This window comes from Mchenga conophoros, linkage group LG6 (assembly GCF_057382185.1).
Source record: "Mchenga conophoros isolate Kocher_MC1m ecotype Shallow Benthic linkage group LG6, M_conophoros_male_GT1.1, whole genome shotgun sequence".
In the NCBI taxonomy this organism is placed as follows: domain Eukaryota; kingdom Metazoa; phylum Chordata; class Actinopteri; order Cichliformes; family Cichlidae; genus Mchenga; species Mchenga conophoros.
This window is the reverse complement of record NC_140531.1, coordinates 39,224,472-39,251,851: the sequence shown is the minus strand read 5'-3', so window position 1 is coordinate 39,251,851 and position 27,380 is coordinate 39,224,472. Positions and strand designations below refer to the sequence as shown.

The window sequence follows — 27,380 nt, the reverse complement described above, 5'->3', positions numbered from 1 at the left end:
AAGAGGAACTGGGATCCCTGAGGGGTGAGACTATTTTCCGTTTCCGTTGGAATGTGAGCGAACACGGAAGTAACTGAAAGTCGACATCTCACAATTCAAATTTCATCTCTGATTCAGCTGCCCCGGCTTGCTAGCAGCTGGTTATCAGCACGCATGCGCCTTGCGAGCGCAGAGCGCATTAGATAATCGCGTCGAGAGAACAGAAAGCTCTCTGGGTCCCGGGAATTAATCAGAGCAGTGACATTATGAGGCCGTAATAAGTCCACGTGGTTATTAGGACACGTGCATTAAGTTAAACGTGCAAAGGGAGTCGCGAGGAAATGGTAACAATGACGCACAATGACGTATTCCATCGAACGTCACCGGAGGCACTCCTGTACAGCAGCTAAATAAATATTAAGGGTTAGATTAGGATGACCAGACTTCAGCAAACTAAATGTAGGCAGGGGAGAGAGAGTGTGGGACACTTTACCCGTGATGCTCAGAGATATTTGAAACTAACACAAAAGTTGGATTTCGGGGACAGAATCGATTTATTTCTCTCTGAGAATAACGTTTAACATTGTTCATAACTGTATTTTAGCTGCTGGTTTATTGAGTTTCGTTAGGATGCATCTGTTTGTATGCTACGGGCGCACCCGTGAAACTCAAATAACTGATTTAACAAAAAAAAGAAAGAAAAGAAAATAGGAAACCCTGATCCATAATTCTGCGAGAATCACATTCAATCGGCTCAATCCAGTTTCTAGAGATTTCCCATATTTGCTGCAATTGCACTTCCTTTTCTTTGTGGCAGTTTTTTGTTTAATGAAATTTAAAAAAAAAATCTCTTAACTTTGCTGTGATTCAGATTTTTTATTTAGCGCAGACATCGTATAAGGTTAAGCTGCAGGGGTAACTTAACATGGAACACCGTCCGAATGTGTGTGACAAAGGATAATGAATAACAACCCTGCTGAGAACGGCTAGACTGCTACTTCACCTTAATTAGTGACTATTCAGTCATATCACTGGTGTTTTGGAGAGTAAAAATTAGAAATGCAAAGTGGAAAAACTGAACGAGAAAAAGGCAGAACATGCCGACTGGTCTCCAAATGGGTTAGACGGTAGAAACAGCGGATCCTCCACTTCCCATGATGCCGTCTTTCACATGTCCGGTCATCGTGGTTATTTCCTCTGACTCGCCTGCTGCGCCACACAGTACAGACTCTATTCACAGGTCAAGCAAAGTGACGTTTCAGTGTACTTTGTGTGGAATATTCTTTAAAAAACAAACGCGTTTATTTAATAATGTTGTCTTACAAACATTTTTTTTGTTTGTAAGAAAAAAGGCAGAAAGAAAGGGGAAAATAAAACGTAGTTAACAGACGGATACATGTAAATATTACATTATGAATGGGGTGCACAGCTGGTATGACATAAAAATATAAGAGCATCTAAAAACAAGACTATAACTATGCATATGACTATGCTTGCAGCACCATCTAGTGGACAGACTTTTACCTGCAACCTAACCTAACACCTACGTTTAATACATTGAAATAGACTTATTCTGCTTTTCCTTGTTTTTACATCTTTGCTGTTCCTAAGACTACGTTCTTCTGGACAGAGAGCTCGGATGTTGTTCCTGGGATCTGCTGAAGCCACTAGCCCAGCTTGGGGGTCACTGCACTGAGCACTCCGATTACCACTGGGACCACTGTTGCCTTCACCCTCCACATCTTCTCCAGCTCTCTCTCTGTCCTTGGTACTTCTGCTATGGTCGTTTTCCTCTGCTTGTCCACTACTACTATGTCCGGTTGGTTAGCCATCACCAGTTTGTCTGTCTGTATCTGTGAGCTAGACCCCAGCCTCTATGGATCTTGTGCTCAGAGCTTGTTCCTGTGCTGCTGTGATTAGTGCCGCTGTGCTGTCTTTCAGAGCAGCCACTGGTAGGATTGTTTTGCTTTTGTTTATAGCCTGGATCTTGTTTGTCCCATACAGCTGACGTGCCTCATCTCTACAGGTATTTGGTGGTTTCAGACTGCTTTTTCTACTTTTTGCTCTATATGATGTCACTGAGAGGATACAGAAGCTCCGCCCAGCTGGCGTGCAAATCTTCTGTTTACATGGATCAACTGATCATAACAAATTTGTCTTAAAGGGGGAGGATCTAAAGCAGCTTGTTTCAGAAAGAGGAGGAACTGATGGGGTCTACAAAAAGCTCAGCATACGATAATATGGATAATTTTTAACACTCAATCATGCAAAACGACACTGTTAGGGTACAATAATAAAAATAAGGAGCTGTAAATTAGTTAGTTATTCACAGGAACTGTTCACCTTTAAAGCATTAATTGGTAAACTATATATCTTTACATGTGCTAATGTGTCACTAATATTTACAGTTTATTTGAAACCTTGGTAGTCTGAGGCAGTGTGTTGTGGCCAGAGTCAAGGAGGAAGCAGAGGAGGAGGAGGATCTCCTCTTTTCACCCCCTCTGGACTCTGGTCAGGACCTCAGAGTTGAGAGGGCTCAGGCAGGAAAAGGGCGAAAAAGAAAAAGATGAAGAAGCTGGTGGTGTTTTTGCTTTGCGTGGTCCTGCTGACCATTTACACAGGTAGGAAATTCTCAGGGAATTGACGCATGGAGGACAGTGACCTGTCACATCAGAACACCTTTTCAGGTGCTCTGCGTCTTGTTTTTTGCAATTGTGAGGGAGCTGGTGTAGTTATATCCTTAGACGTTGAAGAGTAATGCATACCATTGTGGTAAGAATAGGTTATTTTAAGGGTAGTTTGCTGCACCTTCCTTTTGTTGTGGTAGAAATATTTACATAGATGTGCAGAAGATCTTTATTTGTATTTTTAGCCCAATCTTTTTGAAACACTGTTGTATTTTATAACAATTGACTTTTGGCCTGATTTAAGCCAGAAGACTTTCATGTCATCAGGATGGTTTATTTTTGTGGCAATCCACAGGTGGACGTACACCGTGAGTATTTTTGCCACGTTGCTCTGAGGCTCCAGGCAGCACCAGCAGCTCAGGCCTGTGTTGACAGAGTTTCACAGCAGCTCCCTGTGGCAGGAGAGGAACAGAAAGCCTGCTGGGGTAACATGCTGCATGGGCTCGACTCCCTGGGGAGCGAGGGGGCTGAATGGGCACTTTGTTACCTTCCACCAAATACCCTGCTTCCTAATGCAGGCCCGGGCTTAGAGAGAGAGGGAGACAGAGAGCCCTCACTGGTGTGTGTGTGTGTGTGTGTGTGTGTGTGTGTGTGTGTGTGTGTGTGTGTGTGTGTGTGTGTGTGTGTGTGTGCGTGCGTGCGCCTGCCACTGGGGAATAAACAGCCTCACATAGACACTAGCTAAATAGATCGGGCCAGCCACAGCTCACGAGCAGCAAATAGTGTGAGAGTTTTATTTATGGGCCTGAGTACAGCTTTCAGTGAGAGGAATGCTATTCTTATTAACCACAACTTAGCTGCCAAGAAAACAGATGTCACAAACAAAATATCTCAGGCAGAGGTTAAATTCAAAGCAGGCAGTTTTAGTTCCTGAGTCTAAGAATAAGCAAAAACAGAGAAAGCTGCCAAAACACAAACACTGACTCACATCTACAAGGCAAGAGCAAAACAGTCTTATCCTAACCTGCTAAACCTTCTTCTACAGCACCGAAAGAAGTCAACGTAAGTAAACGTTTACTTCCAAACTCTTATCTTTACATTTTTTTCCCTTTAGATGCAAACCCCATAATCAAGGAGAGCGTAGCTAAGCAGCTGCTCCGTACCAAGAGGCAGGACCGGCCAATGAAGGCTGGCTACCCCGATGAGCCAATGAGGGTAAGGTCCACTCAGAGCAAAGAGCACAGTTAGTATATTGGAAAAAGCACAGATTTAACCAAGAGTATTGAACCTCTTCAGCTCTGTTGCCACAGTTTGTGCTGTCCTGTTTGTCAGCAGGATAAAAGCCGAACATTGCAACACAGTGTAAGTGCTGCAAGCAATTTAAATTTTGGTTTTTCTGGTAAATTTGAGACCTGCTCATGTCACTCGTCCATATAATGAATTCATTCTGTGTGTGTTTTAAAGCTTTTAGTTATAGTGTTTAATCACATTTATGCGGGTTAAACAGTTTTAAGTTGAAGATATAAAAGCATAAGCAAATCTGTCTTATCACTTTGTTTCTAGACCAGTCAGCACTGACTCAGGTGAGGAGCTTTGCAAAGGCAGTATTTTTAAAACATTCATAGACCTTCAGAGAACATTTAAAGCGTGTTACAATATTTTATAAAACATTTATTATTATTATTGTTTATAGTCTGCTTAGAGATGGTAAGCGTTAAAGCTTTGTGAGTGTTTTTATGAATGAATTTTTAGAATTTTTGTACATTGCAAATACTTTTGAGTTCACCTCATTTTATTAGTCTTTGTTTGTTTAGTGTAATTTAGTGACTCTTCCTGCGTTAAATCACATGCAAAATTAAAATAAGGTCAAAAAAGGTCAAGTGGGACAAGAAAAATATATATGTTAAAAAAAATTAAAATAAGGTAAAAAAACAAACAAATGAAAATTAAATAAAATATAACAAATAAATACAATATAATTCCATCTATTGTATAATTAAAGGGAATTTTACCTAGGATCATTTTTCAGAATATATTCTATGTGTATATTTATAATAAACTGTGTCATTACATATTATTTAATACATATGGTACCTGTAAAAGAAAAACAACAAAAACCTTTGACCCTTTCTCTGTGGGACAAAGAGAGCACGGACACAAAGGTCCGAGTCACCTAATCTAATTTACAGGTTACAGCTGAGACTCTGAGCTTGTCGGTTCCTGTCAGTACCTGAGCTTCTTAAAGTAATCTCTCTGAAAGCACGTGCACTGCTTTTATTACATCCCCCAGCTCTGTACAGGACACGTGATATCGCCCTCGGTTTACTCATCTCTGTCATTTTATGTTGTGCTGTGTTTCAGTTTGCAAAATGAGCTCCAGCATTTTTCTTTCGTTGTTTCTTTCAGTGTGCACTCATCTGTCTTTTGGTTCGTCTTATTCAATGATGTCAATCTTCTCCCTGCAGGAGCATCTGCTCCACATGCAGGCTCTGGATCTGAGGGCCCGGGAGACCAACTTGGAGCACTGGCTGAACCCTCACTGCTACCCACGCTGCGACAGAAACTATGGACACCCGGTTTAAAAGGTGGCAAAAGTTGCCCGAAGTCTCAACTTTCACTTCTAACCCCAACTGCAAACTATTCATGAGTGACTACAGCACAGTGCATCTACACAGCAACAGACCCCTCAGTTTTCATCTCAGTCACCTTTTTAGACACCTTTTATTCCCTGATGGCTAAAGCCCTTGTCTCTTTTGAACTGAATGACTTGTTTCTGTATTGGAAGTTTGTCTCTGCTGTTGTGTTAGTGCTCTTCCTGTTTTTTGCGATTTTATCAAGACTGTTTGGCACAACAGGAAACCTCAGAAAGCTGTGAGAAAATATCTCACAGCCAGGGCTCTTTTCTTTGAACACTATTAGTTTTCTTGCTTAACTCTTTTCAAAAGTCAAACTGGCTCACTATCAGTGGTTAAGAATGACAAAATCAGGCTTATTCGCCAGTTCTGAGTTAAATTGTGATAACGCCAAAGTGTCACTTTGACATGAAAGAGGATCTGAGTTCCCTGTGATAAAGTTTCAGTTAAGGGTGAAGTGATGTCCATGTGGTTTGGTCATAAAGATAGTAAACCAAGTTTGGTGGCCTGCTTGAATCTAAAACTATACCTGAATATTAGATGTTAATATGAATATTAAGACTGATTTGTGCCTCACTTCACAGTACATATGGATTTAAGGGGATATAGAATTTTTTTTTTTTTTAACTACACTGACAAACTTGTTTTTAATCTGAATTTGTTTTCTCTCTCTGCAGTAAAAGGCCTGCTGTGACTGACTGACCGTGGACTGAAGCTGGAGTCTCTTTTCTCATTATCTTTCAATCTAATGACCAAAATATGCATGTGTTGTATTATTTCTAGAGTGAATTCTTTGTAATTTGCTCCTTTACGCCTTTATTTCTGTAGCTGCACAGACTGAAATTTGTTAATGAATAGAATAAAATAAAATAAATCATAAGCTCCAATAAAGTTGTATTTATTTGTTTGAATAAGAGCGAGACTGCAGACCTGCATGCAGATCTTAATCATTTCCTTTTTTCTGAAGACAGTCGACTGGATTCTGGTTTCAGTGACATAAAAGTTTTAGCGCCTCAAGTTATTTGCATATTAGATGGCGTTTTTTTCTCTGCTTAACACCTTGAAGCGGAGGCAGGCCAGAATGTTTTTTCCTTAGCCGTGTTCGTGCGTCTAAACGCCCCCTTCACACACCTTTCCCCCCGTCCTCACGCTTTGCTTTACAAAAGCTCTAAGAAACATTTTATTTCGTTTTTGGGGAAATGAAACAAACACGAAGGATTTTGCTGTTCTGATAAAGTATATTTGTGTGATAATTACCGGATTTCAAACTTGGATAAACTGGCTGACCGGATGCATAAAACTAAATGTGGGACAAAACGTGCGCGCGCAAGACGGCAGTCCACACTTGTAGCTGACAGAAAATTGAACACAAGCAAACGTTGAAGGTGCACCATCGTTCACCTGACGCAGGGCGAAGGGAGGCGCACGCCGTGAACAGGTCACCACTGTGACACCTCAGAATGACCAGTTAACCTAACGCGCATGTCCTCGGGCTTTGAGAGAACACAAACTCCACAGACAGTCGTTCAGAAAGTTTGAACCCACATCAGCCACTGCACCACCCGCATCATGTGGAGGACATATACAGGCCTGCTGTATTCGTCCCCCAGTCTGTTTACGTACAGAAATTACGAATGAAGCTAAAGAGGGTTTGTTTTTGTCATATTTTTATAGGCGACATATGTATGTTTTATTATTATTTTATTCTAAAAACCGATAAAATTGATTGTTAATGACCTCACCTGTTTTCCTGTCTGACCGCGTCGCTCCTGATTTTACGCCACACACGTGCGGTGATTGAAGCGCTCCAATCTGTACAGTATGAACGCCGTAGAACCCGCGATCGGTCCACATGTGAGTAGGCCTGTGTCGCGGATGAATAAAGCAGAGCCCCGCTTTATATTGCTGTGAAATGTGTGCACCTGCATGCGGAACAATTTACCCGTTTCTCATTTTTCACCGCACTCTGAGGCTGTTGTCTGAGGCCTGTCCTGGCGCAATCGCATACACAGAAAATATCATGAAATCAATCAAAAACATTAAAAATGTGTTTGCTTTTAAATATACCTTGAATAAAAATGGAATAATTATTGGAATGACTGGCTGCATTTGGTCATTTCAATCGTTTTCTTTTTCTTTTTTTAATAATAAAACTAAGCGGTCATGCAGCCATGTAGAGTCACGACGCATACAAAAATTAAACAATGAAAGCAGATTCACGGACTTTTATTGACCAGAGGGGGGAGAAATTTGTGCTGTTGCAACTCTGGAGGGAGAATCATGTAGGCCTCCCGCAGGACTGTGCGAGCCGGGCTGGGTGATGAGCCCGAGGCCTTTAACTTTTGGCGCAACTTTGCAGAAATTTCAATAAATAAATAAATATTAAACAACGCGTTGAAATCGAGAGATATTATTATATGTGGGGAATATAAAAGTAAGCCCGGCGGTTAAGTCGTTTGTCGGGTCTAATTGATGGATCTAAGCGGAACCCGGAGGGCTGACGATGGTTTAAAAACAACACAAAGAAATGAGAAATTCAAATGATTTATTGAAAAGCGTCTAAAAAGCAGTTTGACAACAACCTCTTTTTTGTCAGTTACAACAAAGCTGTATGATCGTTTTTCTATGAAAATGTAAAATATAGGAACTATGTTAATGGAAAATGTTATATTAACTTTGGGAAAACTTCAGAGAGTGTGTTGAATTTGTTAATTTACTTTAGGTTTTAGAAATCTCCGAGGCAAACTCGGTCTTTGAAGACAACATAAAGATTTTTTCTAATACTTTTAAATTCAAAGTGCTTGAGTTAATTTTTAAATATTATTCCAGGATTTGAAATCAAGCGAAACCTTTCAGTCAAATCAGTTCAAATAAAGAGAATTATTCAGACCACAACCTGAATTAAATATCCTCGCTGCACAGCTCAGGTGGGAAGAAACGTGGAAAAAATACATTCTTGTTAGTTTTAAATGCAAAATAGTAAAAGTCACAAGGTCTGTACAGAAAGTAGCCACTCGCTGCAAAGGAAACATGCAACTCATGTTAACCATTGCACAATGTGAAAGGGACTTCATTTGATTTGGTCAATACATTAAATAGATGTCCAGCTTTATATTATATACACATATGCACATTATGTTATTTGCCTTTTTACATTACATACAAAATCTGCGTTGCTTGATAATCCCACCATGTCCTATAAACTTCAGATCTGCTGAAAGTCAGAAAACAGAGCATCAGTCAGTCATCTTTTGTCCTTGAAGAAGCCTTTAGAAGTGCTGCTCTCCTTGATGGTGACCGTCAGGAAGTTGGTGGTCACGTCTGTCACCAGGACCTTCTCCACGTTGCCGAGAGACGGCCTCCACGTCACTTCGTCCAAATCGTCGTCGAGCCGCGTTGGGGACGGCCTGTCCAGAAAATAAGGCTTTTCCATTTGGGGGAGCTCGGCGGGACGACTCAGACTCATTTTGGAGTGGTGCTTGAAGTGTGCAGGTACCAGGTAGGCGGAGACGTCCTTTATTCTGTGAGTGTCCATGTCTGTTCTGTGAGGATGCAGGCCGCGGTCTGAGTACAGCTGTTTGTAGGAGCTCTCCCCAGAGCGCTGTGTGTGGTGATGGTGGTGGTGATGGTGGTGGTAATGATGTTTATGGCTGTGGCCGTGGTTCTCTGGATGTCTGTGGGCCAGTTTGACCAGCCTCATGTCTTCGCCCCCCTGGAGCTTAGCCAGTTTGTGAGGGCCGTGGCTCTCCTGCTCCTCCCCTCTCCTTTTATGGTGCTCAGAGAAGACCTCATTAAACCGCGGCTTAGGCTTGGGACCTCTCTTTTTAGGTATGTGGATGAGGTCTTCTGAACTAGTATGAAGCAAAGACTGCTGGTGCTCACGAGGGCTCAGTTCAGGCGGTCGGACGCGTACGCTTTCTCCACGGTTGACGGTACTCGGTGGGAAGATGGTGGGCACGACAGCTCTCAGGCCCTCTCTGGCCCTGGGGGTGGCAATCGGTTCTGGGGTCGGGTAGGTGACGCGCATTCCTCGGACTGCTTCGCTCCTGAAGTCATAGGACTTGGACTTCACCTTTGCCTGAGCCTATCAGAAAATTTTTGAAATTAGTATTTTAAGAAAATGACACCATTTTTCATAGCGAACATCAAACTGAATCAGTTAAAAGGGATTCATTCATTCTTTTATCGTCTGCTTTTTCTATTAATTTGTAAAATGTAATTTAAACAGCCTATTGATTGCTTCTACCTACACCTGTCATATTGGACTGCTAATAAACTAACTATCGAAAGAGTGGATATTAATCTTACATCAATAATTCACAGCAATAACTAGTTTCAGGGCACCATGTTTATTACTCAACTTCTACCAATCCCCTTTAAACGAGCCCTGTCAGTGGAGACTCTGGCATTTTGTTCAAGACAAACTGCCGCTCATTAAGCAATTTTCACGGTTCACCGCTCTGAACAGATGAAGCATCAGGCCGTGATGTTTTCCTCGGCTCATTGGAAAGTAACATGTAATCATAAAATTTTAATTAAATAATTTATTTCAGACACATATCCATTTCAGTATATAAACTATTTGTTTTATATTTTTTAATCTATTTATAAGTTACACAACAGGGACAACAAATGCATAAACGGCATGTGTTCAAGAAAAGAAAAACACCTCATGTCCTTTAAAGTAGAGTAGTTTTATAGTTCTTACAACTATATTTTAGAGGCAAATAAATTTGTACATTAAAATTCAAGTGAGATTTTTTTTTATTACTGATCTACAAAATTGGAGAACTTAAACATTCCTGAATTCTAATTTATTACATGCCACCTGGAGCTTTTCCATTTTTGCTTTAAAAGTGGCTTTAATAAAGAGACAACAGACCCAGAGCGTGTAAAAAAAAGAAGAAGATGGAAAAACAGCCTGGCTCTTTGTTAAACACATTTTATTTAACAGGACACAAAGAGTCCTTATGTAAGCTATAGTCCATTAAAACAGCTGCATAATATCTGATTTTTCTCTTCATTTAGAGAAGCAGAAATAACCAGATACATGCCAAACTCTCTGGGTCAACCCATTTGTCAGGACCTAGAAATTATTTTATCATATATATTCTAATGCCTGGTATCACCACAAAATTAACAGTTCAATTTCCCCAGTTGAAAAAAGCCCCCCTGATGGGACACCTTTTGCGATGTGCTTCTGGCCCTATGGGGCCGCTTGTTTGACACCCCTGTCTTTAGGTAGTCAAAGCCCGTTTTAGCATGTCAATACATCCCCATTAGGCAATAAACAAACTGAATACACTCCCATTCATGGGTAGGCTGTCCTAATTATGCATAATTAGCATATTTAACCTGCTCATTCACTAATGCACTCAAAGAAAAAAATTAAGAAGCCACAATCTACAGAAGTGAAGAGAGCGCAGGAAGGGTTTGTTGGGGCTTTATTAGAGACACGCAATAAAAAAATAAAGCAAGCTGCCAGCTTTACCTTAAGCAGAAACGTCTTGGGTTTTGGTCCTCTCTTTTTGGGCCCGTAGAGCTCCCTTTCACGCTCCCTGTGAAAAACCAGACACCCATTTTGAGTGTCACGGGAGCAAAGTGCACCGAGGACAGCGTACAGTTACCGAACACTCACTGGCTCTGCCCAGAAAGGCCACACAGACATCTTACCTCTGTTCAAAAGCGGCGAACAGGCGGGAGTCCAGAATATTTTCCTCCGGTTCCCAAGTGCTGTATCTGCGAATTAAAAACGCAGAGTTAGACAGAGGGAGCGGAGACTGACACACGGCGCTAGCCTGCGAGCTAAAAATCTCCACCGTGCTCAGTTTTAATCCCGCTGTCTCGCTAGCTGTGATGTGCTGTGCTAACGACAGCCACAGCCGAGACAGTGCGGGCAGGGCAGCCGCGGGGTGAAAACATAATGAGGCTCAGTGTAGCGGGACTTACTTGGGAGACCACCCCTTCCATTTCACGAGGTATTCAATGCGACCCTGCATGCCATCAGAAACAAACAGACAGGACTTGGTTAGCTCGCAAGGGTTAACAGTAGTATGAGAGTGCGGCGGTGGTGGTCTTATTCAGCATTCTGGGAGAAAAGAGCACGTTACATCTCCCGCCTACCTTCCTGATTCTGCGTTTGATGATAGACTCGGCAGCGAACACCCTCTCCCCGACGGCAGAAAGCTCCATGTTTACCCCAGTGCTACCTCCCGTTAGCTGGGTGGACGCTAACGCTAGCAGAGCAGATATTTTTCTCCAGTCCCAGCCACTCTGAATTCCCGACAGACCATAATACTCCCGAACAGAATGGACGTCAGCGCAGTTTTTTCACAGCGTTGCTAAGGAACCGCAGTCGGTGGAACCTTTAGGCGAGCACCCATTGGTCGAACCGTTGCTACGTGCTCTGGTTGCTAAGTGGAGAGGAGGAGCTTGCGCCTCTGCGAATTCTTCGGGGAGGGGGAAATGGTGGCTTTTTTCCCCGCGCGGCGAGTGAATCATTTCGCGCAAGTTATGTGCGCAAAAATGCACGCGGTCTCGTTATGCGGACACGCCAGCCTTGTCAGGCAAATAGAGAGAGAGTAGGAAATAACGAGGGCGCCTGAATTGCGCGCCAGCGCGTAGGTAGTTTCCCCCATTTGCGTTTGGTCTCTACAGCAGCCTATTCATCAGCTGATGAAGCGGAGGTTATTTTTTGTTGTTCCATAAACACCAAACGATCGCCTCCACGTCCTCCCTGCGTCAGGCCAAGTGCTACATATCTGCCCGGTCCGTTCACGTGATTTTATCTAATTATTCTCTGCGCGTTCACCTTAAAGAGAAAATATTGTAATTATATTCAGCCGTCTGATTTACCGCATATCACACGCCGGCGCTCTGTTGTTTGAAATAAATGCAAAGTGGGTGATACATTTAAATCAAATACATGCCTGTAATGTTATAAAATAAATTTGTGTTTTGGTAAGAGGTCAGTCCATTGGATCTCAGCGATTAAACTGAACCTTTCAGTGACACTGATTCATCAGACGTTAGGAAAACAGCTGTCACGGCCCAAAGATAAGCAGTAATAAGACGAATTTTCCAGGAAGAGATCTGGGAAAGCTTCTCGCTGTGTGAGGTTTAAAGGCATCTGATTGGTCTCTTCAGTGAAACGGGGGGTTGTGATTTGTTTCTTTAAATTATGAAACACAGCCATCTTTGAATTTTTGTTTAATTTTTCCCGATAATGAGATTTCTCAGCCCAGATAATCGGAAATTATGGATAAGCTCCTGCGAGGCCCCTTGTTTTTAACGCACATCAAACAAAAAGGTCAAAGTTAAACCGCAGTTTTCACTTTTCCTTTCTCACAGTGAGGCGCCCTTCCGCTCATAAATCCGATCCCTGTTTTCCCATACAGTGCCACATTTATGTTACCCGCAAAAAAACAAACAACAAATTAAATAAATTCGATTATTTATGCATTTACTTTGGTATCAGTGTAATGATAAAGAAACTATAAAAGAAAAATGTATTTAAAAACATTATTATTATTATTATTATCATTATTATTATTTTTTTTCATTAGACTGTTTTTATATTTATAATTTTTTACTTGCTCATTTTTTAGATTCGATTTTATTAGGTTGAAATAGTAAGAATAACTACGTTATATATATATATATATATATATATATATATATATATATATATATATATATATATATATATATATAAAGAGCGGTTAGTCTTGGCTGAATCATTTGAACATCTTTGCTGAGACTGGCTGATCTTTCTTCGTCAGTTAAAAATGAGATGAAATGAATTCCAACACAAGGACAGCGGCGATAAAGGGAAGCGAATGAGTAAGTAACTAAAAAAAAAAGATGGCCATACAATCTGGTTATTAATTATGCATTTAATTCCTCTTGGGTTGGAATATTTTTAAATAAATTAAAAATTTTCAAAAATGCCTCAGACTCATGACTCATCATCTAAATCTATTACGTCTTAGCAGCAGGTCAGGTTAAACTTACCTGCGATCATTTACTGTTAAATATGTTCAAGCACAAAACTGATGTAAATTCTTTCACATACACATTTTATTTATTTTATTTATTTCGTCCTTGAGCACCACTCCCAAATATTCTTTTAGGAGTCATTTATGTAACGCTAGGGTAACCACAAGAGAGATATGATTTTCGAAGACAGAGAAGCTTGACAATGTTTCAGAAACGTAACATTACATCTATCCATTCAAACTCTGGCTGTGGTGAGCTTGAAGAAGAGGATGAAACTGACCTCTAGCCCCTTCCAAAACGAGTCTGCCCCAGGACCCCTGCTCAGCAGCACACCGCGGGACCGGCCAATTAGCAGCCAGCCAATCAGCAGCCAGCAAGGGATAAAATACGGATCTGAAGAAAATGGTCTCCCTGCACCAAAGAAAGAAACACCCCGCAGAGCTGACAGTGTAAAAATGCAGCACCGATGTCATTTCCTCAAGTGCTGGATATCCAGTCTTCCCTTTAACCTTTTCTGGCTGTGCCGGATTCATTCAATCACTCTGAGGTACATTGATTTAGAGGGAAGAAGCGTTTTTAGAGAGGGATGAGAGAGATGGCCCAAATCCACTCCCGTGCACTCCTTGCTGGGGTTTCGGATTCTAACGGGAGTTCACAGAATTCCTCTGGGACGAGCATTGGTGCCATTTATCAGGAAGCTCTGCAGGGCTGCTTGTGATGCTAAGTCATCAAATGCATTTAAATGCAACTTGCATCTGTTTACAGGGAAATTATGCAACATGCAATGACGTTTTTATGTCACACAAACTGTGATCGGAGCCTCTAAAGAGGAAGCAGACAAAGGTGGACCGTCCTGAACACGGCCCAGACACAAATCTTTCAGCTCTTCCAGGTGTGCGTTCACAGCCCAGACCTCCTAGTGTCCTACATAAAAAAGGAGAAAAATCTGCCGCACAAGGGTGTGAGAGTGTTTGAGCAGGAGCATCAAATACCGGAAATCATCATGGATTATCATCCCACAGAGGGACGGCTGGACGACATGGGCAAGATGGTGAATGGCTACAGCTGCAAAATGAGAACCCTACGGTATACTTGTGATATGTTTCAACATCTTAGACATCCCAGCGTGAAATGCTTTCATCATCTGGATATATCCAAAGTCACACTGGAACACAGGAAAGCTCCAGAGCAAAGGATTTTCTCGAGGAGCCTGGCAAGGCCCTGGTGCAAACTACAAATGCGGAGAAGACAAATTCAAGAACAAGCACTCCGTGAGGAGCAGGAGGATGATGCCTTCACTAACAATATATTCTGTGTGTGCGTGCGTGTGTGAGTGGGTGAGAGAAATCCATAATTTAACTTCGCATACTCTCAACGAATAAGATGCCCTAATTCATCTTAAGTAAGCTGCACTTAGTTTTTCTAAGGCAACAAGTTTGCATAATTTTTTTTCTGAGAACTAATTACATTTTACAGTATAGGTCTCTGCCCCCCCCCCCCCCCACACACACACACACACATTATTTTTTTAGACCGACATAATGTGTTCAATTTAATAACATTCCTCATTTATATTTATTGAATAATAAAACACGTTTTCCTTTTTCTTTTTCACGTTTCATCACTTTAAAATATAAACACTATCATGTAAAGCTAAACATGTAGGTACATGGTAAACAATATGCTGCCTTTATTGCTTTAAGCGTAATAAAACAAATAACTGAGGTTGGTTTAAAATCTCAATCATGCGCGCAGGTCCAGCAGGCCCACGATCACTGACTGAGGAACAAAAACATGAAAACCACACGGGGGTGAGGAGGCCTCACATCGGGATAATTAAGAGCAGAGATCGACTGAGCACCAACAATTTCGGGGAAATTTAAAACTATCCGGAGCATTTGTCGTTTTAAATTCCTAAACTGTTGCTAATAAAAAGGTGTGACTACAGGCTGAGTGAAGATGCCACGACGCATTAAAATTCCCCAAATTTCTAATAAACCAAATTTAAACATTTTTTCTGTTCTTCTCAGTTTCTGAGCGAAAGGATCTTCGAATAAAACTCATTAAAACCGGCTCAAAATCACCTGAAAGAGCCAGAACAGAAATTGACTAGCAGTAATTTGGTGTTGCGCGCACAAAGGGAAATATTTACCATTTATGTAAGATAATTTCCCCCGGAGGTGAAACCCAAAGGGAATGGTCGAACACCAAACCCAAACTAAATATTTGAAAGATGCCCTAATCTCCAAAGCATTACTCTGGATCTGTAGGCTGCGGTGAGTGACATATCAGAACCTCTTAAAGGAAGCAAAGCTCGGATTAAGCCTTTAGCTGGCCCGGTGATTATTCCAGGCTACAGGTTCTGATCCATGCTTCGGCTTTTTTTTCTTCTGAGCGCAGACAGAAAGAGAAGATGGGCGCACCTCAGACTCTGGATGCGATTGGTCTCGGCGCGCCTGCAGTGCAGCAGTGCCGCCGCCATTAAAACACCATTGGTTGGCTTGTATCCGGGCAAGACGCGTGTTCCCGGTGTGCGCACAAAACAGGAATCCCCGGCTACAGCACAAAGGGACTAATACGAAAAATAGCGCAATAATAACCAGACATTTCAGACATCCAATTGACCAAGTTCAGTCCGTTCTGTGGAGCTTAAGCATTGAAGGAATCCTGCCCCAATTAAAGCTTTCCCCCATTTTTTTTCACTTGTCTGGGGATTTAAACGTTTACATTAGACCCAATTTTTAGCCTTTATTAATTTCCTTTTTCCCATAGGTAATCGCACTAATGGGCAGTTGAAGAAAAAACATTAGTTCAATAAGGTATCATGGCAGGTAGTCAATATTCTTCATGGTTCTCTTCATTTTAAAGCTGAATTCCTTTCACGGATTCCCGTCATGTCTCATGAAAACTTGATTTTCGTGCAGGCTCAACCGGTTTCAAACCAACCGGGCTCGTACAGCCTGCAGGGTGAAAATGATCAGAGAACAGAGAATAGACCGAAATCAGAGGCGCGGGGCTCCAATTCACTACTTAGGGAAAACACTGTGGATAATTATGTTACGTTGACACGAAAAACAAAACAAAAAACCACCACCAGAGTCTTCATGAGTTCACAGTCTTCACAAGGGCTGAGCTCATCTGCCAGTCACCGCTGGATGACTGGAGCTTTAGTCACTTTGTTCATTGGAAAAGGCAGGGGGATCCCAGCAGGCTGCCTGCGTAAATGAAACTATTAGTCTCTAATGTTTTTATGTGCAATTTACACTCCAGTTTCTATTCCTACCGGTTTCCCCTTCAAACAACTTTTTTTCTGTGTAAAAACGACACAAAGACTCCTTTATGTGAGCAGCTTTAAAAAGAGTTTCAGAGGAATATTTGTACCAGGCTCATTGGTGGGTTTGGGACAAAACCTGAGAGGATGTTTTTCCCCATTTTACAAACGGAACTAATGTTCACATCATAAAGAGCTAAAACAGTCGGGTTCAGTCAGTAATTTTGTCACGCGTGGAAATTTCTGTCCAGTTCACAGCATTTAAACCGGATCTAAATTTAAAAAGGGCAGGCGGGTCAAGAGGTTTGTAACTGCGCTGATGTGTGGCGCAGTCCAAAATCTGCACTTAAGGATGTGTGTGGAGAAAGTGCCGGCCCACTCGAGACTCCCCTCGGAATAAAAGTTTGGCAATTCAAAAAGCACGTGTCTTCTGTGAGACGAGCCCTGGATCTGTTCATCACTCACACGCAAAATCAGCTCAACCTGACACAAATCAGGAAGAGAAACAGCGCAAATCCTCCGTGTAGCATTTTGTGCAATTCTTCTTTAGATGATTGCAGTAAGAAACCAACTTGTTTGGTGTCTGTCACATTTTTTTTTTTATTAGATTCTTTACACGAATAAGCGCAAACAGCCATTACAAAGGAAGTAACTTGGTCTTAGATCCTGCGGGGAATTTCCCGCTGTAGCTCCTCAGCTGGAACATCGCGGTAATAATTTGCGGGCTGCTGCTCAGCGTTTCGGAGAGACGCAAGAGAAGAGCGCGCACGGAGGAGGAGAGGACAGCCATTTTCTCTGTCGACGCTCATATTAATGCGCACAGAAAGCAGTTTTATTGGCGGGTTGGAGCAGAGGAAATGGTCGAGAGCTGCCATCTCTGTCATTGCGGTTGTCGGAATGTCAGATTTCATCGCTTTTCTAAAGATTATTTATGCACACACATTGTCGGAAAATACGGATATCGCGCATTTCCCCTCACAGCAGACGGATAGATGATGCATTCGTGTGGCAAGACAAAAATGTTTCGGGCAGCTTTAGGACTGAGCTCACCTGCACGAACCAGCTCCTTCACTATATGCATGCATTAAACAAGAAACGTGAAAATAATACCCCGCCTCTGCCATTAAAGCTGAACCTGTAGCGAAGAAATCAGTTGCCTCCTGTTGAGTCTCTCAGCGTGGCAGCATGATTTATCAAAGAAACACCTGGCGCGAACAGCTGTTCAGGTCAAAATTATGAGCTTTAAATTACAAACGTACTTCTTTAGCATTCATTTCAGCACAAAACAGACGTTTTGTTTTTCAGTCAAAGAATTCAGCGATTCAATATATTCAATATTTAAGGTCTTTCTTTTACTGTTGCATAATTCAGGCCTGTGATCGTTTCACTTTAAACTCAGTTGCTGATATAGGACAGAATTAAACTGCAAACTTCTGTAAAAAGCAGTTTTTTATGTGAGTTAAAATAATTTGCACATATACAAGTGAAAAGGCCTGACTTTGAGCTCCACTATGGCACACATGCTGGTCCAAAACAGCCTGTGGGATTGTAGGATGCTCATCTGAAAATACACCCCGGCTCTGTAATCCTTGTGGCCTGCAGCCCACACGCACGCACACACACACACACACAGACAGAGCCAAGATCAGATTTAGCTTCTTCTGAGGCAACCTTTTAAGACAACAGCAGCCGTCCTCTTCCTGCTAAAACATTCAGCTCTCTGAGGGAAGCCGAGGTCGCATCACGTGATTAAGGGTACCAGGGTACCCCCCCTTTGCTATAGGAGCATGGAGAATAAACACATCAAACACACTCAGTTGCAAACAATTTTATTATTGCAAATTATGATGCATCATAAGAAGCCATTATTTTTTCCTCTGCACACAAAAGCACACGGTGCTCCAGGTTCTCACAGAGCAGCTCAATCCACCTCCAGCAGTGCAGGAAGAGACACAGGGGATCAGAAGTGATTATGAAAAGTGCTTTTACACACTTCTAATTGCAGCTCCACTGCAAACTATGTCAAGACAAGCCTCTGGGATCCCATACATAATAACTGCACTGCCTTCACTGAACACGTCAGGGTGCCAAAGAACAGAGACATGAAAAGTTGAATCCAGAGAACCCAGCTGGTGGTATTAGTCTGTAAGATTAGAGAGCTCAACTAGCAGATTTGTGACTGATGTCATTCAAATAAAAGAAAAAGAAGCCACGTTCAGTCAGTGTGCTGCTGCAAAACATAAATTATCAGAGTCACAGGCGACTGGTGCTCGGCATCAGAGAGGCATGGCTTAAAAAACAGAACAGAAGCAAACATCGAGCTTGAATAATCTCCCATTTAAAAGCCTTTTTAACAATGCAAATCATATTTATTGACAAAAAGGCGCTTCATTTTTCTTTATTTGCTTGTTTAAGCATGCCTAATGGCATAATCTGTCCAAGCAGCACGCATCCTTTAAATCTGTCCATCTGTTCGCGCACACACACACACACACACACACACACACACACACACACACACACACACACACACACACACACACACACACACACACACACACGCACACACACAGTGTAATTTACCAGGATTCAATATAATTTTCTTCCTAACAAAATTCTCCATATAGCCTACATTTGTTTGACATTATCTGACATGTAGACGGTTGACTGTATAAAACGAGTTACATCCATAGAAAAGTGAAGCGTATTTATTTACACGAGTAAGTGCATCTTTAATTACATCCCCTCATTTGCTCGATCTAATTTTGCAGTTTAGGTTTCAAGAAGATACTGCATGTTATAAAATCTCCAGAAATAACAACAGGTTGAGCTTATAAGAAAGAAATATGCAAATAGACAGTTTCTCGTTAGCTTATAAGAAGAAATATGCAAATAAAAAGTTTCTCTTGTTATCTGAACTACCAATATACAAAATGAAAACAACATCAAGGGTCGATTTGTACATTCAAGCATCCAAAAATACAAATATATGTCATGTACATTTATACAGATGAACAGCTGGTACCCAGATTGTTACGCTGCTATGTACTCCTTGAACGTAACGGTGAGGCAGTTTGTGGTAATGTCCGTGATGACTATATTCCCAAGGAAAGGTTTGAAGGAGGGAAATGTGTCCTCCTTTTTCTGTTCGTGGTTAGAAACGGACAGCGACTCGGCGTTCTCCACTTCTGCAGGTTGTTGTGTTTCAAGCTGAGTTTCTGTTTGTGTGTCAGCCTCTGTTTGTCTTTCCTCCTCTGTGTGTGTTAGCGCCTCGGGCTGTGTGTGCGTTTCAGGCTGGGCTGCCGTGGGAACTGGAGCTTTAGGCCTCGACTTGACAATACTCAAGTCAATGGGCTCCACTTGGTCCACATACCCACAATCCTGCAGCCCGGGGTGACTGTGGTGTCCATTTTGGTCGATGTTGATGCTTTGGACAGGTGATGATGCTGTGTTGGGAGCGCTTATGCTCCTGGAGCTCAAAAACCTTTTACTACCCTCACGTTCCTCACCATCTGTGTCAGAGAGGTGTCGCTTTAGCCCTTGAAACCCACCTTGGCCTTCTCTTTTGTCCTGTGATGAGGGGACTCCCCTGTTCAAAGGCCGGGAGAGCAGATTAGGTTTGGTTGTCAATTGCAAAGGCTGATCCTCTGGAAGCTGGCCCTGACCCCTGACCTCAACATGTTTATCCTGTTCTGTCACAGTTAGCTCCGCTTTCAGGGACGGTTCCTTTTCTTTGGGGCAATTTCCATTAAATCCAGAACTGAGAGACGTTGCTTTGTCTACGGGGCTTTTAGCAAATCCATTGATGAGGCCGAGCTTTTTGACGAGCTTCATCTTTTCCAGGTGCTTTTCCGCACCATTGTCGGTGCCTTGCGGTGGCTTTTCAGCAGCATCACACTCGCCGTTTTTCACTTTAGCTGCTTGCATCCCGTTTTCCATGTACTTGCTCATGACAATAACAATCCGGCCATTCTTGTTTTTGTTCTTCACAATCTTTAGTTTGCTGCTGCTGACACCGTTGGGCTGTGGTAAAGCGTCCTCCTTAGGTTTTGGCTTCTCTTGCTCTTTGTGTCCGTTGAAGTTTGCCGGAAGCTTCTTCAACTCCATGGTGATATCCTTCACTTTGGTCAGACAGCCCGAGTCCTTGTCCCGAACCCACTTTTGCTGCAGCACCGGAGGAAGGTTATACTCTTTGTTAGCCAGCTCAGGAGCTTGGACGTCTATCTTGGGTTTAGCAAATATGGGCTCGTGCACCTTAATGTCTGGCTGGTAGTGATGATGCTTCTTGCTGTTAAGCTGATAGTAAAACTTCTTGCCGTTAGCCTGCTGCTCAGCCTCACGCTCCCTGCACAGCGGCTGGTACTGGTGGTGCTTCTTACTGTTCAGCTGGTAATGCTGGGGCTGCGGACGAAGCATCTGGATGGGACTGGCGTTCTGACAGCTGTCCTCATCCAGGGACGCCTCTTGTAGGTCAGCCAGGATACTGGACCTCCTGGCAAAGGAAGGCACCTGCGAGCAAACACAGTAATCAGCATTATTAAAAACGCCCAAGCCCCATCGATAAAGAATCAAATGATTTGTGTTGTTTTAATGAGCATTTAAAATAAAGAGCATCCCTTTGAGCTGGGAATTTGATTAATGATTAAGAGTCTCCAGTTTCTACACACGTGTCTTTCCTTGGGTACAAAAAAAAGGCTTTCATGGGGCCCACGAGCTGCAATGAAGACACTGTGCTTGGAATGTGTGACGGGGCTCCAAACGAGCACAAGGTTTATTTCAGAGGCCTTGGGTCCATGTTGACACAGCCCTCCTACAGATCCCTTGCAGCTCTCTGAGCCACCAGCCCGGCCATCACAGTGACATTTCAAAGTGTCTCCCGTGGCTGTGACCTCAGCTTGGAGGAATGTCATTGGCTGCTTTGTGTCCCGGCATTGACTTTATCCCATGTGTTACCACCAACACCCTCCTGAGAGGAACAAAAACATGCCTCCGAGGGGATCCCTTAGCCCTTTGGGCCAGTGATTGATGCATTAAATGTACAATCGCAGTCACCTAACTGCAACTGTTAGGTCAGGAGACAGATTCCTATAGAATTTAATGAAGATAACGTCCCTCGCTCATTCAAATTTTCACTCCGTAAATGAGCCAACACCTAAATTTTTACAAATGAAGCTTTGTTATCTCATCATACAGGTAAAACAAAACCCTGTGGAGTAAACCATGATGGGTCATCTCAGTTTAAAATAGGGAATACTGATATATCAGCCAAATATCTGTAACAACTTGACTGATACCCAAATACATTTACAGATGTCTGTGGCCAATATTAATCTGCTGTGTCCCACGAGTTTCACGTTAAAAAGATAATGTGAAGTGGCTTACAGACATGAAATTATGCATATTATACAAAGATGCTTTTATTCATGTATAAATAACAACAAGAACAAAAACAAAATAGAAAAACATATTAACCACATATTTATTTGGAACATCTTCATCTTCAACTTGAAAGCCAAAAAATTTGAGTGTGAAGCCCAAACGTTTAACAGGCGGGGTCTAACAAAAGGAGCTTTGAGTTGCATTTTGGGGAATGTAGGCTTTAATGGTACCAAAAGCTTTAGCCATGTTAGAGACGAAAACGTTATTTTTTTTTTTTTTAGTATCACAACTTTCATGACATGTTTCATCATTTTCACATGATGAAACGTGACATATTTCACATGTTCTTTAATATTTTCTGAAATTTCCCGACCTTAGAGAGAGAGGTACAAATAAAAATGAAACTTAAGCATCATTCATCATTACTGATAATCAAGATTAGCATTTAGAATCATGTTTTGAAGTATATTTCAGTGTGTGAATGCGCTGTGTGTAAACAATGCTATTTGAGCTGCTGCCTTTCTGGTGTTCTGGTTAATAAAAAACAGAAAAACTGAAGTCCTGTTTCCTTGTTATATGTTTTTTTTCTTACCTGGACCAGAAGATGTTTTGGCTTGGGTCCTCTCTTGCGATACCCCATCATCTGCTCTTGACGTTCCCTGCGGGAGAGGAATAGACCAGCCAATCAGTGAACCATGACACAGAGATGAGTTGCAGTTGCATGGCAACACGACGTCATGGGTGTCCTCCTCATGCTCTATTAGAAAACGCTGAGCATGTGTTACACTTCCTGATGTAAGGTGAGCATACATTGTTATTTGTTCATCATATATTTACCTGTCCTCGCCTTTGTTTAAACAGGATCAAATGTACATTTATCCTCAGCTGCTACAAAAGCTAAACAGTCAGTTTATACTAACACTCATAATCCAGTAAACAAACTCTATCCATGGTGGAAGATAAGGGCCAACCCCTCTCTGACTTTCCTCAGTCTCCATCCAAGTCCCTCCAAGACAGTAATTCAATACCGCAGACAGGAGTGATGTCAGATTCCTCCCCCACCCTCCCCCCCTCACATCTAATTACAATGACGACTCAGTGTATTTTCATAGCCTGGCATTCAGACGATTTGGCTCCCCCGAGAGGCACGCAATTAGTTTCAATAAAATCCCTCCTCTTTGGAGCAAGCGAGAGATAATTGCGAAAACAGCCGTAGAGTGAAGTCGATGTTTTGCTTTAACGTGTGACCTGCGCCTGAAAGGTTGCTGTAGGCAAAAGCTGAAGGAGACTGAGAGAGAAGCCAGTGACAGTTTAACACAGCATGCATTTAGGAAATTCAATTACACTGCCCTTCACACGGAGCAGCCTGGTCAGCCACTCAGGAGAGTATTTAGTATTTAGCCAAACAGCTAAAGTCACCAAGGTAGCCAACGCTAAAGGGTAATATTTGAATTTTTCTGATATATACGTTTACTAAGATACTATGTAGTTCCTTCAATCTTGCTTTGCTTTTGCACCGTCATCACATCATGAGCCGATTACTTAAAGATGTGAACCATAATGTAAACTTCCCCTCGACTCCAAAATACACTTTGCTTCATGTTCCTTCAGACAGATATTTAAACTCTACCATGCACGATGATGTAATGTGCAGAATGTGACTAAATTATTTTCACATTTGTCTGCTGAGGCTTTTTTGTGCCATCAGAAAGTCTGACTTTAACATGTGTGCAGGCAAGCTGGATTTATAGCACTAGAAACTGTATAAATGCAAATCCATAAGCAATTTAAACAATGTGAAAGATGCAGATACTTTAAATAAGCAGTACACCTATACAACTAAAGAAGTATAAAGTGACATCATAACTCTGTCTCGTAGATGTGGACTGATCCTAGTACTAGACTTCATTGATTTTTAATGGAGATCTTTTAGTTGAATACTAAGTGTTATTCATCTCTGAAAGCTGGTGATTGGTGTCTCGTGTCCTCTGTATTTGTGTTCTTAAAAGTGGTGCACATCAGAAAATCCAGGGGAAAAAAGTCTAACCTGCAAAAAAGTAAAGGGATCAAACAACCTTTGAACAATCATCATTCACTTATACAGTCATGCTGTGGAAAATGACACTGGTCATCTGGTGAGTGGATGGCAGGACAGCAGGTAGCACTTTAGCAGGATAACATGATGCCGACACTCAAATAACTATCAGGTAACAAAAAGTAGATGCGCAACAAAGTGGTTCAGTTTGATCTGATAACCCTAACCTGAGCTTAACCCTGATCCAACTCTGATGACACAGGGTTTAATCTAAAGACAAACATTAAGGCTTTTCTGTTAACCAAACTCTCTACACTTCTAAAACTTACAGGGGAACCTGCTTTACTCTCTGGGGATGGGTGACAGATATTTTATGTGCTGTGACAAAAACTGGAAATGTAAGATACAGTGGATTAAAACCTGTTCTATCATGTTTTTCAGCAGCTTGTGAAGCTTCTTTATCAAACGTACCTGTCTTGAAACGCATCAAGTAGTCTTGGGTCCAGGATGTTCTCCTCTGGTTCCCATGTGTTGTATCTGTCCACAGAGGAGAGACAGAGAGCAGTGAGTGCACCCTGGCCAGTCAAAAACGGCTCACCATAACAGGCACTGGCTGAAGATACCCAGGTGACAGGACCTAATTCAATCTATCACTTATAAAATCTCCCTAGAGTCATAATTGTGGGCGTGCATGTAAACAACATGCTGAGACGCTTGTCCTCCCTGTGGATACACGTGTAATAAATCATGGGTAACTTTTACGCACGGTAATAGGGGGAGGAAACAACGGTCCGGCCTCCACACAAATCTCGATACGTGGCATTTCTTAAACATAGTGTTCAATTATAGACATGTCTTCCTCTAATTGGCACACTGGGGATTGCATACATTGGGAAACCACATCCATCATCGGGGCCAATAAACGCGCCGAGTGCCCAGAGCAAGAACGCGCAACCCCCCGTACGCGCGCCCACGCACAGAAAAATGCAGGCATTTACACTTGCGCACACTTTCTGTTTTGGATGTGGCGTCCTCGTTGAGTGTATTTCTGTTATCAAGTGCACTCACCTTGGAGACCATCCACGCCACTTGACCAAATACTCAACCCGTCCCTGTGAAGGAGGAGAAACGGGATAATGAGCGTAACGTTACTTTACTCCGCGCTGCACAGTCATCTTAAAATATCGAATAACAATAATAGTAATAATAAAACAACATATGCTCCGCTGAAAGCAGAAGTGAAAAAGAAAAATCAGCCTCCTTTCCAAGTGCATGTGTGCAAAAATGTCCTTCGGTGCTCTTGTGACAAACCTTTCTGCTGCGCTTCTTCTCGATGCTCTCCACCGCAAAGACGTGCTCTCCCGCGGCGGGTAGCTCCATTTTCCGATACAAGAGAAGCCGCTCTTCTGCTTTCCCCCCCCTCTCTGCTTTTGTTATCGGACACCTTATCCTTGCTTTCAGCCCGTTTTTCCTCGCTGCTCCTCTGATGTGAAACACAAGACTCCCCCTCCTCCTATTTTCACTGCACCGCTTCCCTCGCTTTCCCCCTCTGAGGATCTCGCTCTGCAGCCGAGCTCGAGCTGCAGCCAGAAAACACTTCATGCAAATAGCCGTTGGTGTGACGTTACATGAGGGGGAGGTTATTGGGGGCGGGGGTTGTTCCCGTGCTGCATTCGGAGACTGTCGTAAAAAGTGTAATCACGACTTCAACGGCGCGTAAACAACATGAAAAAAGCTGTAAGTGGCTGATGTAGAGGATGTCTTTGAGAAATTTGGCGAGGGATGAAAACCAAGGCAAAATCTGGTAGCTGAAATTTTGTTGTGGGCTAGTTTATTGTGCCAGGATATTAACACCAACCAGACATGAATGGCGTTTACTTTTTTCCTGTAGAAAAACAAAAATATGACACTAATTTTGCCTACATGACAGTGTCTAAGCTTGTACCTCTCCGGCCTGTTGGTAGGAAGTTCTAATATCATTAAGTCCTCCATGTCTGACTGTGGGGAGATGCCAGTGTGTGAAATCACCTGCTCTTCTGTTTGTCTGGGCGGAAAATCACCTTGACAGATAATAATAAACTTTCTACCTAAAGCAAGGGTGTTCAATATGTGGCTCTGGGGAACAGATACGGTACAAACTACCATATAGGATGGCTTTACATCCAAGTGAGAGAAATACAGTGATGTCTTTACCATCTTTGATTTGCTTTCTAAATAAAAAAACCAAACATTTATATAATTACAACGTTTTTTTCTTATATTTTGATAAACTGCTGGAAACACGAATAGTGAAATGCTGTGATTATGTGATTATTTAAATACATATATACATATAAAACTTTATGTATGAAGGTTTCGCGTTCTTGCAGAACCTTTGTGATACACCTGTCAGAAGACGCATTGTTGACATTCCACTTATCTTTAAGATGTAGCCTGATTATTATCTGTTCGTGAGCAATAGTCTCCTTATACTGAAACAAAAGTGGATTATTATCCCACCCTTTTATTGGCCCACGTGAGATCAAATTAGACTGTTTGTGACTAAAGAACTAACGTGAGGGTGACACGCCTATCAGAAAAACAAGTGCACTACACAACGTGACTGGGGTAGTAAAGGTTACGAGCCAAAACAAGAGCCTGAACGCCTCACCTCCCTCCCTTGTCGCTGAACGCGAAGCCAGATCTAACTGGAAGAGACTGCTATGAATGGTGAGTGTTTTATCCTGAAACGTGATGGCCCGAATGTGCTGCCTGAATTCAGCATCTGAGCAAGGCCTTGCAATTAATGTTGTATTTGCAGTCACAGCACATCAACAGTCCGAGTTTATACGAGATATTTTTTCTTAACTTTGCGCCTTCGCACTTAATAGCACCTAAAGCGCTATCCAAAATGTGTTTTATGAGGGCCACACGATGAGGTGGTTAACTTAAGATTGTATGCCTCAAAATGGAAACCATCCACCTGAAAATACACAACAGGCCCAACCAAAGTCAAGGCCAGAGCCCGTCTGACATTGATTTATCACCGCCACCATAACAAGGCCTCCTCTATTACGGCAAATGCCAGTGAAACGGGAAAAACACATTCCCATCCGAAGCCCTGTAGTGTGGATAATGCGGCATGAATCGTGACCCTGTGTAAAGTTAAATTGCGAACAGAGCCCCTACGCTGCAATGCGCATTACAATGAATAGATTTCCATATCTTCCCTGAGTCAAGGTCACACAAAGAGATGACATTTCGCATGGCAGCGTGTCGCGGGGATTTTCTGGTGGATTTTCGCGTTGTTAGAAGATAGCTCCTGGTTGAGTGGCAGCCGATGTAGGTCATCCTCTTACTCTAGCCCTCAGTTTTAACTCCGGAGGGGTTATTTCTGACTGAGCCCCGACAAGACAGGCACCAGCCGGTTCCATTATTGGCACGGACAGCCTGTGGACAGCCTGAACCAGCTCGGGCCT

The 27,380-nt window shown here is 42.3% G+C and overlaps 3 protein-coding genes across 3 annotated transcripts; 1 reads left to right on the top strand and 2 right to left on the bottom strand.

The window, feature by feature from the left end:
- Positions 1–1,815: 1,815 nt before the first annotated feature.
- On the top strand, positions 1,816–6,126 carry lg6h17orf67 (linkage group 6 C17orf67 homolog). The gene is made up of 4 exons (XM_085277985.1): positions 1,816–2,600; positions 3,721–3,821; positions 5,072–5,191; positions 5,917–6,126. The coding sequence occupies exons 1-3, from the start codon at positions 2,546–2,548 to the stop codon at positions 5,186–5,188; spliced, it is 273 nt and encodes a 90-aa protein (XP_085134111.1). The 5' UTR covers positions 1,816–2,545; the 3' UTR covers positions 5,189–5,191; positions 5,917–6,126.
- A 1,641-nt stretch (positions 6,127–7,767) lies between these two features.
- On the bottom strand, positions 7,768–11,610 carry cbx8b (chromobox homolog 8b). Its single transcript, XM_085277977.1, has 5 exons — positions 11,363–11,610; positions 11,189–11,232; positions 10,913–10,978; positions 10,731–10,797; positions 7,768–9,323 (listed from the first exon to the last, which is right to left on the bottom strand). The coding sequence occupies exons 1-5, from the start codon at positions 11,429–11,431 to the stop codon at positions 8,484–8,486; spliced, it is 1,086 nt and encodes a 361-aa protein (XP_085134103.1). The 5' UTR covers positions 11,432–11,610; the 3' UTR covers positions 7,768–8,483.
- A 6,711-nt stretch (positions 11,611–18,321) lies between these two features.
- On the bottom strand, positions 18,322–25,540 carry LOC146573277 (E3 SUMO-protein ligase CBX4-like). The gene is made up of 5 exons (XM_085277976.1): positions 25,234–25,540; positions 24,991–25,034; positions 24,394–24,459; positions 22,480–22,546; positions 18,322–21,017 (listed from the first exon to the last, which is right to left on the bottom strand). Exons 1-5 carry the CDS (start codon positions 25,522–25,524, stop codon positions 19,542–19,544), a joined length of 1,944 nt encoding a protein of 647 aa, XP_085134102.1. The 5' UTR covers positions 25,525–25,540; the 3' UTR covers positions 18,322–19,541.
- Between the last annotated feature and the right edge of the window lie 1,840 nt (positions 25,541–27,380).